Genomic DNA, 18138 nt, shown 5'->3' on the forward strand with positions numbered 1-18138 from the left:
CACGCAGCTCAGCTCGGAGGGCGCACGGGCAGGGAGGGATGATGGTCTGAAAAGGCCGCGCTCCCGTCCCCAAACTGCAGAAGCAAAAGGGCGCCGCGCCCCGCGGTAGCCAATGAGTCAGGCTGGAGCCCCTCCGCGCCGGGCGTGTGGATGTAAGTGTGAGGCTGGCGGGCAGAGTGTGGGTGGGGGGGGGAACTCTGATGCAATCAGCCCCGGGAGGAGGAGAGCCAGGGAGAGCCGCGCGGCCACGCCACTCTGCCTGAAGGTCGCCCGCAACCCGGCCCTTCACCTTCCTCCGAAACCTCCTCCCCGCCCAGCCTTACTGACGAGGGGCCACCTTTCCCTAGCCAGACCTTGACACAAAGGACATCTAACTGCGGGGGACAGCCTGGAAGGGTGGACACTTTGGCGGCGGCGGCGCCTTTCCCTTTATTTCTCGAGGTAAGGTGCGTTCGGAGGGCAGTGGGAGCGGCGGCGTGGAGGGAAGGGGAGGCGGTAATGCGGACAAGCCTCCATGTCTCGTGGACCTGGGCAGAGCGCGGCGGTGCCTTCCTTTCTAGAAGGCGGAGTCCGGTGCCCTTCCCGGAACGCGGGGACCCCAGATGCTACCGTTGCGTGCCGTGGCTTACTTTTTGGACTTGTTTTCATGGTGGTGGAGTGTGGCACCAGATCTGGTTCCTTTTTCGAGGTTTAGGGACCAAGCATGCGATGCGAGGGACAGAAGGTACACCGAGGAGTGAGTGAGTCCAGTCTACATCTCGGGCCTGGCAGGGCAACCGAGTCTCGGAGCCCGGCTGCCCAGCGCGCGGTAAACAGGTGCACGTTGGATGCACCTTCACGGGCTCAGCCCCTGGCTCCGCTCGGATTAGTGGGAGGATGCTGGCAGTGACTCACTTTCCTCTCCCGCCCTGGAGGTTCTTTCCAGAATGAAGAGCCGGTGATAGGCTACTTCCTTTGCTAGAGCCGGGTCCACTGGGGCGGGAGAACAAAAGGCCACTGCTTGCGCAGGACCCGGAGCCTGGTGCCCTGGTCTCCCCTCCCCCGCACCTAGCCCCAAACGTTGCGGCAAAAGGCTTTAATCCGGCCGGCTCCACGCGGGGAGGAAAACGCTCCCAAGATCTCGTGCTGCTCGCCCTCACCCTCCAGACAGCCCGGTTCTGGGCGAGGGGTTCCTCCGCACCCCTTGTGAACAGCACGCGGTTCCGGGCGCATCGCCGGCCGCTGGGTTTTCTTGGCCCAACTGTGCTCGCACTAGATACGAGTGCATATGGCGGCAAAAGGAATTTCGCGGTAAGCGCGTCACGCCGTGGACTGCCTTTCACAAGCTGCCTCCGGCCGAGGAAGGTGGTGCTTACTCCAGCCCTTTGTGTCTCGCTCTGCGGCGTGGACCCGGGCTTTCGCCAGCCGGTCCCATCGGTGGAAAACACTCTGGCTTTGGGGGATCGCGTGCTATTCTCAGCCTGATAGACGGTGTTGTACGTGGAAGACAGGAAACGACCCACTGCTTAGGAAACGGTATGCATTTCCAAGATCTGACACCTCCGCGTGTTTCTTTCTTTCTTTTTTTTCTTTTAAACTTAAAAAGAATAGAATAGGGGGAAATAAATGTATGGTTTGCAGAACGCAGGGCCAGCAAGGCTGTAATTTGTCACCTTGATAAAAGAAACTGCAACTCGTGCTTTCTCTGACGTCAGAAGGACAACGGAAATAAAACCTGAGCTGGCTGGCCTCATTGTCAAATAACTCACCCTATAGGAAACTGGCAAGTCCCGCCGCCGATCTGGTATGGGCTCGCGACCTCTGCCTTCAAATGACTCCAATGACTTTGTTGTTCAGTTACTTAATTTCTCAGTGTGTGGCTGAAAGCCACGGAGAAGCGGCCTAGTTTGATGGAGGTATTAATCTTAACAGGGCTTTTTTTTTTTTTTTTTTAAACCAGGTGCTGAATTTAGTGCATGCTGTGTAGCAGGCAGCCACTAATCAGATCAAGTTCCGGCTCCCTTGCCATGTCCATTCTCAACAGAAACAGGCTATGGGTGACCGCATACAGAAATGCCGGGTGTTCAGGCCGTGAAGAAATGAGAGGGGGGATCGTGAGACCTGAGGATGCTTGAGATAGGGCGACCCTTCCGGAGGGGTTGTGTGAGGGGTGACACGTGTCTTCCTCTCTTAATGAGGAGCATGGAATGGACCTGCTATGGGAATAATTAAGGGAAAGACTTTCAGAAGAAAGAGTGCTTACCGTATCCGGGGTTGACTATAATTCAGCAAGATAGGCAAGCAGATGGAAAGATACCTTTGAGTCTTTGGACTTTGGTTGTTTATGGATAGTTTGACCGTGCTTGGTGAGCTGAGACTATGGTGAGAGGAGCCGTGGAATCGGCTTCCAAGCTCACTCACCCTTTCCTCCTCCAGTACCAGGGATAGAGGGATTGCTTCATCAATTCTTGCTGGATTGCGACCTTGGCCGGGCAGCTCACCCAGCCCTTTACCATACCGTAGGTCATCTCTCCTTTTCTGTATCCCGTAACCCGTTCCTCTTCCTTGAAACATTGCAGTCTTCCTGCTCTGCTCTTCTTTTTACCACAGCCCCCGCTTTTGAGCAGTAGCAGGGCCACTGAAACGGCCCCCACTTGTCATTGTCTGCAAATGTGCAAGCCCACCGAGTAGATTCTTGGGGTGCAGGACTTGTGCGATGGGAGGCGCCTGGAAGTGAAGACACAAGCATGCTTAGAAATGAGGGAGTCGGCTCAGGCAATGGAACAGCTGCCCAGTTGTTCCTGTCCCTGCTAAATGCTGCTGCCCCAGCTCAGTCTGGGCACTTTCACGAGTCTTACATTTCCTTCTGTTTTTAAAATTGTTCGCGTTTTGTAAGGCCCTCGCTCTCCAGTGAGTTCCCACTTGCCTACAGATAAAATCTGAATTCCTTTGCCAGGTGCCCAGAACTGCACCGTCTGACCCATCACCTCTTTGCCAAATGACATCCCCCCCCCGCCCCCCCCCCCCCCCCCCCCCGGGCATGATGCAAATATACCCTGCCCTCAGGTACTTTTCTCCCTCAATGGCGATGTAGCTTCCAGACGAGAATGCCTACTGAAATCCTGTGTATTTGTGACAGCCTAGCCCGGGTGCTATTTTTCTGCCCTTTACAAGTGCTTAGTGACCACCTTCAGTGACATTTTCGTAAGATCGGGGTGTCACTCTCATTAGATGGTAAGGCTTAGTGGCCTCGGGAACTTGGGGCAAATTATTAAGCTTCTCTGCACTTCAGGATTTCCACCCTCATTTATTAAATGAGGATGATGCCCATGGTAGTTACTGAGTTATCCTAGAGGTTTAATCAAGATGGTGGAGATGAGGTTACTCACACATTCTTATTTGTATGATTTGGTGGCTTGGTTATTGGTTTTCCGGTGATGATGGATTTCAAGCCAGTCGTTAAAGGCAGAGGAATTCAGTTACCGAGAAGCCAGTGTGACATGGGGGTGGGGTGGGGTGGTAGTAGCGCAGTGAGAGACTCACTTCACTCGAGGTTGAAGTAACCTGTGGGCAACTCAGTCAACAGGTTGAGGCCTCGCTGTCCCCATCCAGAGTTGGGGAAGATACAGTGAGAACCAGCTGGGCGACTCTGTGGACGAGTCAGGACTGTGGGGTCTAAGTTCACTGCCAATGGAAGGCATGGAGAAGGTGTTAGTGCTCCTTAGCCCAGCTCCACAGTTGACTCAGCCTGTGTCTTTGAAACTCCACCAGTGCGTGCATGGACTCCATCTCCAAAGACAGGTCAGCCAGGAGAATGAAAAGTAAACAAAACCCCGAGGGGAGGGAGAGTCTGACGTGGTTTAGATCGAAAGCAGAACACACAAACCAAGCATCCGAGAGTACACAAGAGCAGCCGCGTGTTGCCCGGTGAAGTCTTAGCAATGTGAAGCCACGCGAGCTCGCCTGGCTTTTCCCTTTGATTTTTACTAAACCATCCAGTTGCTGACATCATGGGGCCTCGGCCTCAGGTTACAACGTGTGGCCTGTATTATTCCCAGGCCTGGAGGCCCTTCCAGAGAGAATGCCAGGATCACGTGAAGGTGTAATGTGAGGATCTCGGTTTCCATCCCTCGCAGTTGCAGTGACGGAGGAGACTGGAAAAGAAAAGGAAAGGGACAGGTGGCCTGAGGTGTGGAAGGAAGAGGGGCTGATGGGAGAGGTCAGGACTGAGAAGAGTAGGCTTTAACTTGTCCTTGTTTTTGTTGTGGTTGTAAACTGGTGAGTGCTGATGGGCATAGTTTGTGAGCTGCACTTCTGAGATCCTTTGGAGTTAATTGCTGGGTAAAAATTAGGATGTCGCTTCACACGTGGATTTCTAGCATTCCTTTTAAAAAATGTCAGTGGGTCTGGTGGCGCATGCCTCTAGTTCCAGAACTCTAGAGGCAGAAGTAGGTGGATCTCTGTGAGTTTGAGGCCAGCCTGGCCTACATAGTGAGTTCTAGGCCAGCCAAGGCTATGCGATAAGACCCTATCTCAAACTAAACAAAACCCTAAAGATCGGGTTTATTCCTGCTGCAGGTTGGAGGGACCTGAGTAAGACTAGTGTTTTCCAGTTCCGTGAGCATACGCTGTATTGCTCATCTCCCTTGCCTGCCTGGACACACTAGCTGTATTTGATCTTAGTCTTTAATCTCAATCTGTGGATCTGAAGGCTGGCTTCCCATTAGATCCCCCCTGAGAGCTCTTAAAATACGCATGGTGTATTAGACCCATGGCGTTACAGACCCATGGTGTGTGAGGTCACTCTTTAGCTCTGATTTTCTTTTTTTTAAGGTTCTCTTGTCCAGCTAGAATGACAGCTACTAGTCTTGAGTCGGCAGTTAAGAAGCTGTATCCATAAGTTCATCTGCTTAGTTAAAGTTGACCTGTAAACAGCCAGATCAACTAGAAGGTGTGAGAACCGGAGAAATCTTGAAAGAACATCAGTTCCTTCAACCTCCAGTGACCCATATACAAAAAAGGAATTGTTCACTTTCTGTACCATCGTGTGATTTTTTTTTTTAATTTAGCTTATTTAATTTTTTTATTTAAGAAATTTTTTTTATTCACTTTACATACCAACCACAGATTCCCCCTCTCATCCCTCTTTCTGCTCCCCACCAGCCTCCCACCCTACCCCACTCCCCATCCCCTCCTCCGAAAGGGTAGGGCTTTTTGAATGGCCAGGTGTCTTGGGGACTTTTTCCTCTTATCAAATTGAGGTACATATTTAAAGATATCTTTGTCAAAATGATCCACTTTTCACATGCTACCTTGTGGTGCTTTCAATCCCTCTACATTTGTGTTTTTCCTGGAGTATTTCTTTAGGACTTGGCATCGGAGCTCAGCTAGGGGCTAAATACAGTACAATTACTGCCCAGTGCTTCTAGTACAAGATTGGTCTGTGATCAGAAACGTCAACCCACCAAAACACACGTATGCCGAGAGTAGTAATGTTTTTCTTTAGTGTTCTAAGTTGTTTCTGACTCCATACCTTTTGTGGTAATTCTAGAAATCCATGTAATTTTCACTTAATGGGAGTTTCAGTTGTATTACTGTTCACACCGGTGTGCTCACTGTTCTCATGAAGCTAAACTTCAAATGTTGATTTATTATATCATTATTATTATTTTACAGTAGTATAGAATCTGTTTTCCCACATCCAACGTTATATGTTGGTTTTACATCTGGAGTTTGTATCTCAAGGAAATCAGTGCCATTTTGAAACATGCAAATATGGATATTAATTCACAGATAACATAGCTTGGGCATATTGAAAGCAGGAACTTGGGTGATACTGTGGGGACCTGAACAGTCATAGAATGGAGCAGTAGGAACAGGAACTGGGACACCACGGATAGGATAGAGTGCAGTGGGCAGTTATCACTATGTCCCCAGTGACTGGCGGGGCTCGTCCTGGGTGAGCCTTCTGTAACACTGAGTTGGTCCTTCATCAGTATGCTGCCATTTTGAGCCAGATCCCATCCTCCTCTGCTGTGGAGGTTTAGAGCCATTTCCAGCCTGGTCTACTGGAAGCCTGCAATGACCCCTCATGTGTGATAACTAGAAACGTCTCCAGACTTTGCTAAGTATCTCCTGATGGGCAAAGTTGCTCCTGCCTGAGACAGACAGATTTGATACACTTTCTTTGGACTTTTTGAAACAACATAGACTATCTTAAAACATTCCAGCACAGTGGCAGGATATGATCAAAACACCTTCGATTATGTTGCGCTCGATGGTTTTAAATGTATTTTCATACCTGTCCCATCCAGATTCAACATGAAGGAACAAGTTCATGAAGGTCAAACAGGGCTGTCTGTGCCTCTTCACACTCTTGTTTTTGTTTCTCATTTCTGGAGAAACTGTGCTTGTTAGGATCACTGTGTGTCTGCAGATTTAACTTAAAAAAAAAACTTCCGTCGTCTTGAGTGTTAACAAATGTCTACTATGCTATGTACCTATGATGTCTGTGTTACCTTAATACCTCTCCCCATCAAACTGAAATTGAAAAACAAAAAAAAAACATTATTAAAATATGAATCCTGATCTAAGCCGGTGAGTAATCAGCATAACAGATATGTGTGAATTCATCACAAATAAATAACCACAGGTTGGCCACTAGAGAAGCTTTTACAGAAGAGGTTGGCTTGACGTTCTTAGAAAAAGCAAACAACACAGCCTTGGAAGACAAGGTCCCGTTTGCACATGCCTGACAGAAAGTGGGGAGAGTGTGGACAGGACCCAGTGGGAACTGCCTGGGAGCAGCCCCACTGCAGGAATGCAGAGGCCCAGCACAGTGCAAGGGGAAGTAAACAGAGGGCCAGGAGCAATGGGGCTTCCAATGCCAGGCTCCAGAAATCACGTCTGTACACATCTGGAACTGTCACGGTCCGCGGTGGGGGAAGAGAAAGATGCAAGGCAGATGTTTTCCAGAAGAATCCTTTTCTACAGCTGGGCAAGCGGAGGGCCCCAGAGGTGGCGTGGAGGGAAGGTGGGAGAGGTAGCATTGTGTAACTGTAAGAAACGGAGGGACGAGCCGGTAGGTGGTGGCGCACGCCTTTAATCCCAGCACTCGGGAGGCAGAGCCAGGCGGATCTCTGTGAGTTCGAGGCCAGCCTGGGCTACCAAGTGAGTTCCAGGAAAGGCGCAAAGCTACACAGAGAAACCCTGTCTCGAAAAACCAAAAAAAAAAAAAAAAAAAAGAAACGGAGGGAAGGGATGGGACATTTTGAAGGAAAATTGGCCGGACTTGGTGACTGATTCACTAGGGTGTCTTAAAGTGACACACACAGTTGTCGAAAGTGAAAAGGTTGGAAGTTTGACTGAGGACAGGCGATGTGCTCTGCGTCCATTCTGTGGTGGCTGTGTCTGTGGGCACATGTCCAGCAGGCAGCCTGAGACTTAAAGAATTTATGGAAATTTCTGAGCAGGAAGGAACTGACAGAGCTGCTCTCCTCCCCCAACCCACCCCTTTCTTTTTACAGATTAAAAAACAAACCATGTTTTGTGTGGAGGGTCGTGGTCATCATCAAGCAGAGTTTAGAAGGGAAGTCCCATGTTACAGTATAGCAAAGGAATTCTAGTCTACAGTGAGAGACTGGGAAAGGAGACCTGAAAGATGCTTGTGGGGTGAAACCTCACACTCGATGGGAGTTTGGAATGTGCAGAGAGCTGGAGGCGCGGGGTCAGAGAATGGCCCCTGCCCTTAGGGCAGGCGGAGGAAGGCAGCTGGTAAGCAACAAAAAAACAGGCAAGAGGTCAGGAGTCAAAGAGAAAGAAGGCCGAGGAAAGCCATTTGCCTTGATGAGGAAAGTCATTTTAGCTTTCCAGAACCAGGCAGGCACTGTTAGTAACTACGATGCATGGCTAAACCATGGCATTTATGACTGTGCCCACCAGCGTATGTCAGTTTGCCCAGCTGTGGTCATCTGGGAAGAGGAATCTTAATCGGGAAAAGGCCTACATAAGTTTGGCCTACAGGCAAGTCTTTTGAGAATTTTCTTGATTAATGATTGATGTGGAAGGACTCAGCCATCCTGGACAGGTAGTCCTGGGTTATATAAGAAAGCAGGCTGAGGAAGCCGTGGAGAGCAAGCCAGTAAATTCCTCCGTGGCTTCTGCTCGGTGCCTGCCTCCAGGTTCCTGTCTTGACTTTCTTTCATGATGGACTGTGGTCAGGATATGCATGCTGAAATAAACCCTTTCCTCCCCAAGTTGCTTTTGGTCATGGTGTTTTATCACAGCAACAGAAACCCTAACTAAGACAATAACTATATTATATCATATGAGCAGGGTAATAGTATATCTTCATTTCCTAGATGTTCGGGAAGCTGAGGCAAGAGAACTTAACCTGGCGTCACATAGCTCCTGTATGGTGGAGCAAGAATTTGCTGGTCAAACATGGCAGCATTAGCGGATTAGGGAAGACGAGGGCAAGTATGTCAGAGGGAGTTGGAAGGAAAGAGCATTTCTGGACAGGTTACATGGCAGGTACCGTGTTCTGAGAGTGCGGGATGGAAGCCAGGAGGCCCGAGAGGATGGACGATACATGGTCCTATGAAGCACCAACGATTGGCGTTGGCCTGGTCTGGGACCTTAGACAAGAGGAAACAGCCTGTTTCTGAGATGTGCTAGCTCTCACTCTTGGTCTCAAAGACCATTTTTATTGTTGCCCGTCTCCCAAGGATCCCAAATTTTAAAGATTTCGATGGTCAACATTAAACTCTTAATTGAAATATCACATGCACCCCCCTGCTTAGATATTTGTTTTGTTTACATTTAGAGTGTGCACACACAGTGCCAGGTGTGGTGCCGTGGCATGCACTGGAGAGTCGGAGGACAGCTTTGAGAGGAAGTTTTCTCCTTCCACCAGGTAGCTCCTGGGATCAGACTCAGGTCATTGGGCTTGGCAGCCAATCAATCTGCCTAGCCATCTTGCCTGCCCTAGATCTTTAAGTATTTTTTAAAGATTGCTTTATTGTTTAATTATGTGTATTGTGTGTTTGTGTGTGGGTAAGTGCATGTGTGAATGCAGTGTCCTGGGAATCCAGAAGAGGGTGTCGCATCCCTTGGAGCTGTGTCCCGATATAGGCCCTTGGATCTGAACTCAGAGCCTCTGCTAGAGTGGAAAATGCTCTTAACTGCTGGGTCATCCCTTCAGCCCCAGATCTTTGGTTTTGTTTGCTTGTTTGTCTGTTGTTGTTTTGTTTGAGATAGGGTCTCACTGTGTAGCACCGGCTGGGCTCACTCACTGTGTAGACAAGCCGACTTGCAGCAGTCCTCTGCCTCGGCCTCCCTGTGCTGAGATTACAAAGTGTGCCCCTATTCTAGGTTCATAATGGTCAGATTCTGTGTGTAATAGTTACTGAGGTTGGCTATCTACTGTGGTTTTTTTTTTCTTGTTTTATTTACCCAGTGATATGTGACATTATTAACTATAACCTTGGGCTTATTACATTTAGATAGATAACCCAACTAAAAGATGGGATATATATATATATATATATATATATATATATATATATATATGTTATAATGTTCTCTAAGATGACATTATAGTTAACTTGTTTAGCCTATCTGAGGCCTTTTGAAATAGACCCATGTTAGCATTTGGATACTTATCACTATAGTGTTAGTGCAGAGATCTGGGACTCTCAAGTATGTGTACAGGCTCAGCTAGTGGTGAGAAGAGACAGCCAGGAAGAATAAGACCATTTTCTGACTGTCTATCTGTCTGTGCTTGTCTGCCTGTCTGTCTGTCTCTCAGTGCATGTATGTGTGTGTGTCTCTCTCAGTGTTCTGTATGTGTGTATGTATGTGTGTGCACACGCGCATGCACAGGTGTTACTGTTTCCGCGTCCATCCATCAGTGTACACATCCTAGTTTGGGTGTCTTGCCTATTAGAATAATGCTGCAATGAACATGTGAGTGCAGATATCCTCAAGAAGTGGTGATTTCATTTCCTTTGGGTGTGTGCCCAGAAGCGGGATTGCTGGGTCATATGGTGGTTCTATTTTTAATTTCTTTAGAAATTGCAATGTAAGTTTCCACCTACAGTGTACAAGGCCTCTCCCTCTCCACACCCTCCCTGACACTTGTTATCTCTTGAGTTTTTGCTGAGCACCATCCTAATGGGTGTGAGGTTGTAGTTCTTCTGTGGTTTTGATTTGCATCCCCAGTTACTAGTGGTGCTGAGGACTTTCCATGTATCTGGTAGCTATTGGCATGTCCTCTTTGGTGACACTCCCTTAAACTGCTGACTTAGTTAGCTGTTATAGTTGATTCCAGCTGTTGTTGAGCTAGGGTACCTACCAGGTGCTGAGCTAGGATACCTACCAGCTGTTGATCTAGGATACCTACCAGCTGTTGATCTAGGATACCTACCAGCTGTTGTTCTAGGATACCTACCAGGTGCTGAGCTAGGGTACCTACCAGCTGTTGAGCCAGGCTATCTAGTAGGATATCTAGGATACCTATGATCACATTAGCTCTTCATAATAAAAACAACCAACAGGAGCTGGAGAGCTAGCTCAGCAGTTAAGAGCACTGGGTGCTCTTCCAGAGGACCCAGGTTCCATTATCAGCACCCACAAGGCAGCCCACAACCACCCGTGATACAGAGCTAGCCAGGCACCGCATCTTAGCACTAAGCATATTAGTACTGTCCCCAGGGGAAGTAGTGCCTCACCATCCTCCTCCAGTCTAAGAAACACAATTCAAGTCCGGATCTCTCCAGGGTCTATTTATCTCTCCTCCTTTTTCTTGTCTTTCCCTCATTCCTTCCTCATGCATGCAATACATGCACATGCATATTTCAGAAATCTTCCTGGATTTTGTCTCTGTTCTCTTAGTTTGATCTCTGTCACACAAAATGTTTTATGGTGTACCAACATCTTATGTGGGATGGCCTTGCGTGCTTAAACAGGTTCCGGGTGACTTAAAGCCAGATGAGTTTATTTGTGTGTTCCCTCCTCTGATACATAACACAGTGCAGTCTTTGTACTTTACTTTAGTGCTGTGCTAAAATGTACCCGGATAATCCTTGCCTTAAGAACAAAGATTCTTGTGGTAAAGATCAAAAGTACTCTACACAGAGTGAGCTGTGACTTGTAACTATTTTAAATGTTGAGGTGTAGTTAGGTTAACATTAAGATCTTCATATGATTTTTTTTTTATTTAATTGTATAGTCTGACTGTGGCGTGTGTGTGTGTGTGTGTGTGTGTGTGTGTGTGTGTGTGTGTGTGTGTGTGTGGTGTATGTATGTGTACACAGCAAGCGTGTGGATGTCAGAGACAACTTGTGGGAGTTGACTGTCTCCTCTCACCATGTGGGTCCCAGACATTGAACTCAGGTCATCAGCCTTTGGTGGCGAGTGCCTTTCCCCACCAGCTTGACCCACTTCATCTCTTTGGCCCATCGTCTTCTGTTTTGAGACAGGGTCTCTCACTGAACCTAGAATTTACTATTTCCACTAGACTGGCTGGCCAGTGAGCCCCAAGGATACATTCATTTCCTCCCTCTCTCTCAATGCTGGGGCCACAGGCAAGCTGCCAGGATTTCACCTGGGCAAAGGGGGCCTGAACTTGGGTCCTCATGTTCATGCGGCAAGTTCTTTATTGACTGAGCCGTCTCCCCAGACCCTGATGTTGTTTTGTTTTGTTTCTCCCATTTCTTTGGAATCAAAGGCTCTCTCTGGGAGCCCAGACTGGCCTCAATTTGACTGTCCTTCTGTCTTAGTCCCCCACGTCCCAGATTACATGAGTGTGCTACTACCTTAATGGTGATAGTTCTTATCTTTCAGGGAAACTGTAATTTTTTTTTTCTTAAATCCAAACTTTACTTCCTACCTCTATTGACTCTACTTCTACTGAGAAGTCTCAACTCAGGCCCCATCTCTACCTGTCAGTCTCTCCATCAAACATCTGAGCATCAGCAGTAACAGATTGGGTACCACTAGGCACCATTGGGTACTATTGGGCACCCTTGTGTACCATTGGGCATCAAGCTGTTAACCAGGCATTAGCAGTGATCATGAAGACTTGTGTTTGTTGACAGAATTCAGGGTAGAAAATTATATCTTAAATGAAAATGAATACTTTAAAAAAACCTCAAAGCCAAGCATAGTGATGCCCAAGTGTAATGTCTGCACTTGGAAGGTAGAGGTAGACGGATTTTGAAATTCAAGGCCATCCTCAGACAGCCTAGACTATGTGAGACTGAGTCTCAAAGGAAAACAAAAAACAAAAACTAACACCTAAAAACACATATGAAGAAGATCTCTCAGTGGATTGTTGGAGTCTCATTTTCTTGAATGTATACATTTTCCTTTGTAGCCGTCCTTTATTCGACGGGCTTACTGAGGGTGTTCTTGTGAGAGGCAGCATCTCCACAGAAGACTGGACAACCTACGGTGACTCACTGGTAGCAATGTCACTGCTTGCTGAGACGACAGATACCCTTAGACGTGTTTTCCTCTTTGTAGAGAGCTGTGCTTCTCACAAAACCTGTATTATTTGTTAGCAAGGAACTGACTTTTGGTCTTACCTATGCATGTAAGCATACTGTCTATGTGTATGTGTATACATGTTCATGTGTGTGCACTGGTGTGGACCCACGTATGCTCATGCTCACTTGCATGCATGTGGAGGTCAAAGGTCAGCCTTAGGTGCCTTCTTTAGTCTCTTTTCTACTTCATTTTTTTTGAGGCAGATTCTCTCACTGAGCCTGGAGCTCATCAGTTCGAGTTCCAGGGATCCACCGGTCCGCACCCCACCCCAACTCTGGGAGGACAGACACACACAATGTGCACAGCTTTTCCATGAGGACTTGGGGGGGAGGGAGTGGGGGGGGTGTTGAATTCGGATTCTTGTGATTTACTCCTAAGCCATGTCCCTGGAACTAACAGCTTCGAAAAACACTTCTGTCCTTCAGAACCTTTACAGTCTGGTGCTCCATGAGAAAAGTAGGTTAAAAACAATCTGAAGTCTTCAGTGTTAAAGGGGAAGTTGCGGGGGTAGCTATGGAAAAAGAGACAAGAAAGAAAAAGGAGTGAGATGAGGAGGAGGAGGAGGAAATGAGTGTGTCTCGGTGGCCTATTTTTAGGTGGTGGAATTTCTCTTTTTTGTTCTAGAGACTCTCCATCAAGTGTGTGTGACTCTCGGGGACAAAAAGAAAAGTCACGGTCCAGTCCAAATAACTTTTCTATAACACTGTCTCAGGTCCGTTTAAACTTCATCATTACTGAGTTCTCAAATAAGGATAATTTGAGCATCAAGTATTTCCCAATCAGTCAATCAATCAGTCAATCAATCTCAGGTGGGATGGCATGACGGACTTTGTGGTTTCTGTTTCTTCTCCAGTTTTTTTTTTTTTTTTTTTTTTTTTTTTCGAGACAGGGTTTCTCTGTGTAGCTTTGGAGCCTGTCCTGGATCTTGCTCTGTAGCCCGGCTGGCTTCGAACTCACAGAGATCCGCTTGGCTCTGCCTCCTGAGAGCTGGGATTAAAGGTGTGCGCCACCGCCACCCAGCTCTTTTACAGTTTTTATCTTCAAGAACACGTTAGGCTTCGAGGAGACTTACTTCATACCCTCGACAACTTCCTGTGTGATGAACTTGTACTGACTGGTGTCTGCATAGGTGTAGTGGGCGGGGCTTTGGTAACCATTGTCATGTTCATTTCCCTACATGACAAGTTAGTGATATTTGTATACTACACACACACACACACACACACACACACACACACACACCACAGATATGAACGGTTAACTTTAAACATTAAACTCCAAATCTCATACTAAATATATTCTGCTCTTAGAAAACCCCTGCCTGGTACCCCACCACCTTCTAGTTTGGAGGGAGAAACACTTGACACAGATTAGAAATTCCATCCCTTTCTCTCAGGCCTGTGGCCTCACTTCAGCAGCCTCTCAGATAGTTTTAGAAGCAAGAGTGAACGTCAGGAGTTTAGAAATTACTCAGCCTGCTTTGTGGGCCAGTTTCCCTTAAAGGAGGCCCAGAGGTGAGGATGGGGTTTAGCTGCTTGAATGAAATGCACTCAGCTTTGTCCAGAGAAGATGGGCAGCCATTACCTCTATTTGAAGACACCCCCAAAGCAGTCACAGCTGGACTCAGCTGTCCCTGCCCCCCCCCAACACACACACCCCGCCGGTGCCCCAGGCTTCCTGAGTTCTCAGAGGTGCCCGATGCAGCGGGTCGGAGAGACTCCTGGAACCTGAGATATTAGAATGTGCTTACACTGTAGAAGTTTAAACGCCCGCCACCAGAGAAATTTCTTTCTAGATGGGAGAACCCGGAAGGGAAAGGATTACTGTGTGGTTTCCATGTGCCAAGAGATTATACCTCAGATTGTGTCATTCCGGGTACTTCTGTGGGTTCATTAGTGATCAGTGAGTAAAATGCTTCTGGGTGTGTGCCAGCCAGGACGCCTGCACAGGCGTATCGGGTCTCCCTTAACTAGGTCACAGTCATCTTGCTAGTCAGGACCAGACAGTACATCAGATGTTCTCAAGGAGGTACTCCTTAGAAAATGTGTTTACTTGGCCGGGCGGTGGTGGCGCACGCCTTTAATCCCAGCACTCGGGAGGCAGAGCCAGGTGGATCTCTGTGAGTTCGAGGCCAGCCTGGGCTACCAAGTGAGTCCCAGGAAAGGCGCAAAGCTACACAGAGAAACCCTGTCTCGAAAAACCAAAAAAAAAAAAAAAAAAAAAAAAAAGAAAATGTGTTTACTTGTATTAACTTCTTGAAACTCCAGTTTTATTTTTTTACATCTATCTAATTTTTTGAGGGTTTCATATATGAGTAATTGTTATTTACATAATCTCTATCCCCCCCAACTCCTTCCATGTTCCTTACTCCTCAAATTTATGACCTCTTTAATTATTACTGTTATGCACATATATGCCAACATAAGTACAGTCAGTCTGCTGTGTCCTTTAGTGTTGCTCCTGTGTATGTGCTCTTGGCTGACCACTGGGACTGGATAATGTTTTGGGAGGGGGACATTGGTCCCTGGAGGAGACTGATTCTTCCCTCACTCAGCAGCCATTAACTGCCTGTAGCTTTTCATCTAAGTCAGTGGTTCTCGACTTGTTGGAGGGGGGTGTCGAACTATCCTTTCACAGGGGTCACATATCAGACATCCTGCATATCAGACATTTACATTACGGTTCTCAACAGTAGCGAAGTTACAGTTGTGGAGTAGCAACAGAATAATTTTATGGTTGGAGGCCACCACAGCATGAGGAACTGTATGAAGGGGTGGTAGCGTTAGGAAAGTTGAGAACCACTGATCTAGCCCTAGATTCTCAGGGTATGTCTTTTTGTTGTTGTTGTTGTTGTTTGTTTTTTGAGACAGGGTTTCTCTGTATAGCTTTGGTGCCTGTCCTGGAACTCGCTCTGTAGACCAGGCTGGCCTTGACCTATCTGTCTCTGTCTTCCGAGTGTTGGGATTAAAGGCATGCCTCACCACCGCCCGGTTTCTAAGGGTGTGTCTTTTTGACATTCTATGCCATTCAAAGATGCCCTTGAAGTGACACCTGAGAGTAGCCTAGTGGGGCAGCCATGCTTACAGGAGTTCTCCCTCCCCTCCTCCTCCCCCTCCCCCTCTCCAGTTTGAAGCAGAGTCTTGCTATAGAAGCACAGAGTGTCACTCCAGCCCCTCCTGCCTACAAGCCTGTACTACACCGATGGTTTGGCCTTGCATTGGAAGTTTCCTTTGCCTTTGTGGCCATCCTTTTGGATTTTGGTGCTCTGGACCCCACACCTTCACCCGTTCGTTCATTCTGTGGTGCCTCAGGAATTGGTGCCACAGCCATCCGCGTGAGGGAAGCAAGACCTCTGATCGTCTTTCATGTCTGATGAGAAAATAGAGTAGCAGGTGGGTTCACCCAAATCCCCTGCCTATGAGTTTTTAATTCCCTAATTCCCTGACATGGAGTGATTTCATTGAGGAGATTGATTTAATCTCTTGCAGTTGATGTATAAACTGTTTGCTAAATTCCAAAATAAAATTCGTTCAGGTTGTAGGTCGATCCCACCCCCACCCCCCCATGCCATTTATTGAGGATTTGCCTTCTCATTCAACGGGGATTGCTTCCTGGGACGAAGGCGCTTGTGCCCTGTGAGCAAGCGTGTGAAAAATCACTGAACTCTCTCTCATTCAATTACTCATTTATTAAATTTTAAGTCATGTGTTTATTTATGGTTGAGGGACGTGTATGCCACAGCACACATTCGGAAGTCGGTTGCGGGGGGTTGACTCCTTCATGTCACCTTGTGGGTCATGGGACTTGAACCCAGATACTTGGGTTGGATAGCAAGGGCCTCAACTTGCTCACCCACCTTGCTGGCCTTTCGCTTTCATTTTTAAACCCGAGTTCATAAAAGAGTGTATGTTGCCCGCCACTGACATGAGGTGTCTATAAATGTGAGCTGAAGATCATGGGACATGACTTACTTTATAGCTGAAAATGGAGGGAAATGTGTCAAAGACATAAGATGTAGAGATAAGCTTCTTTTAAATACATCCGGTAGCAAAATCTCAAAAGTGGCGTTTTTGCTAACTTTTCTGTTTGCTCTCAACGACGGTTTGCATGCCGCCACCGGTTCTGCCTTTTATCGGTTTAATAATCCTTTATTTTGCTTTGTTGCAGGGGTCTCAAGCATCTATACTTGCTGCTCTCTGCTTCTGAAGACCCTCAGAGCAGAAGAACTTGGACTGACTTTTGGACGACGGACACCTGAATATGATGCATTTCAAAAGTGGCCTCGAGTTAACGGAGTTGCAGAACATGACGGTGCCCGAAGACGACAACATCAGCAATGACTCTAATGACTTCACCGAAGTAGAGAACGGCCAGATAAATAGGTGAGCGTTTTTCCACAAGTGCCGCCCAGTGAACGATGACTTCAGAAAATGGGTCTGGTTTTCAGTTAGTCTCCTGAATTATTCATTTACTAAAGTTATGCTTCGTTTGAAGATGCCATTTGAATTTCTCATGTGACATCTGTTGGACATAGTCTGGAATAGCAGATGAGGGGAATAGGAAAGTAATTTATTCATCTTTTCAAATCTTTCAATTGAGTCTAATAAAAATGTATAAATACATTGGACCCCAACCAGCCCAAACTTCTCAAAACTCTATGCCTGTGAGTTAGACAGGCTATAGAATTTCATCACATCTCATATCCAAATGTGTGCCGCCATGGCCATTGCTACACATTTTAATCAAACCCTCCAAGTTGCATTTGCATGGAATTTCTTTCTACGAGTGAGTAAAAACTACAAGGGTCTCATCGTTCTGAACAGCATTTGAAGTATGGACTTTAGATAATAACGATCGATAGGCCCAAATGGCTTTGTGGAAGACTGTGGAGCAGAAATAGTCTGTGAGAAAGAAAAAGGATGGGAGGAGGGCATAGAGAGCAGGGAGGGGAGAGGGCTGGCCCGGCACAAGTCCTTCCCACTCTTGAATCTGGGACTGTTAAATTATCAGGGTAGAACCATTTTTTAAATTTTATTTTCAATGACTTGAGATCATCCCGGGACATCGTGACTCTTTATCTGGTTTTTATGGATCCGTAGCAGGAAGCCTTCCCTCTGCGGGAGTTAGTGGCACAGTCTCCCAGGACGCTGGAAGAGACTGGCGCCTGCAGGACTCCTTTAAAAAAACCTAGATTGGATGTGAGTGACGTCATGGCAAGAAGGACAACCTGAGGGAGTTGGTTCCTCCTTTCCAGCATGTGGAGTCCAGGGATCAAAAGGTCTGATGGCAAGTGCCTTTTACCCGTGGCCCATCTCTTCGGTCCTGGAGGACTGTTTATTAGAATGCCGTCAAGGGTACACTCTGTTAAGGCCACAGGGGAACAGAGTCGGGAGGGTAAGCACACAGTCACAAGCAGGCATCTTTTCTGACATCATTTCTGACAGTCTGAAGTACATCCTGATAGATCGTGCCATGGAAAGCCCAGCCCAGGACTGTCATTATTTACACAGTTGCCTTTCCTTCCTGTAGCGAAGATTAAGCCTCCCAATATAGACACTTCCTCATTACTGCCCAGTGTGTTTACAGTGTTAAGTGAGGTTTCTTTTTATT

General features: G+C 47.2%; 1 protein-coding gene across 1 annotated transcript in view; it reads left to right on the forward strand.

The window, feature by feature from the left end:
* The first annotated feature begins 204 nt into the window (after positions 1–204).
* Slc38a1 (solute carrier family 38 member 1) overlaps positions 205–18138 on the forward strand; it is a 64655-nt gene continuing 46721 nt past the window's right edge. The window contains exons 1-2 of the mRNA XM_059247384.1: positions 205–441; positions 16696–16910. Coding sequence (XP_059103367.1) covers positions 16789–16910 — 122 coding nt within the window. The 5' untranslated portion in view covers positions 205–441; positions 16696–16788. The remainder of the gene's footprint in view (positions 442–16695; positions 16911–18138) is intronic.

This window comes from Peromyscus eremicus, chromosome 20 (genome assembly GCF_949786415.1).
Source record: "Peromyscus eremicus chromosome 20, PerEre_H2_v1, whole genome shotgun sequence".
In the NCBI taxonomy this organism is placed as follows: Eukaryota; Metazoa; Chordata; class Mammalia; order Rodentia; family Cricetidae; genus Peromyscus; species Peromyscus eremicus.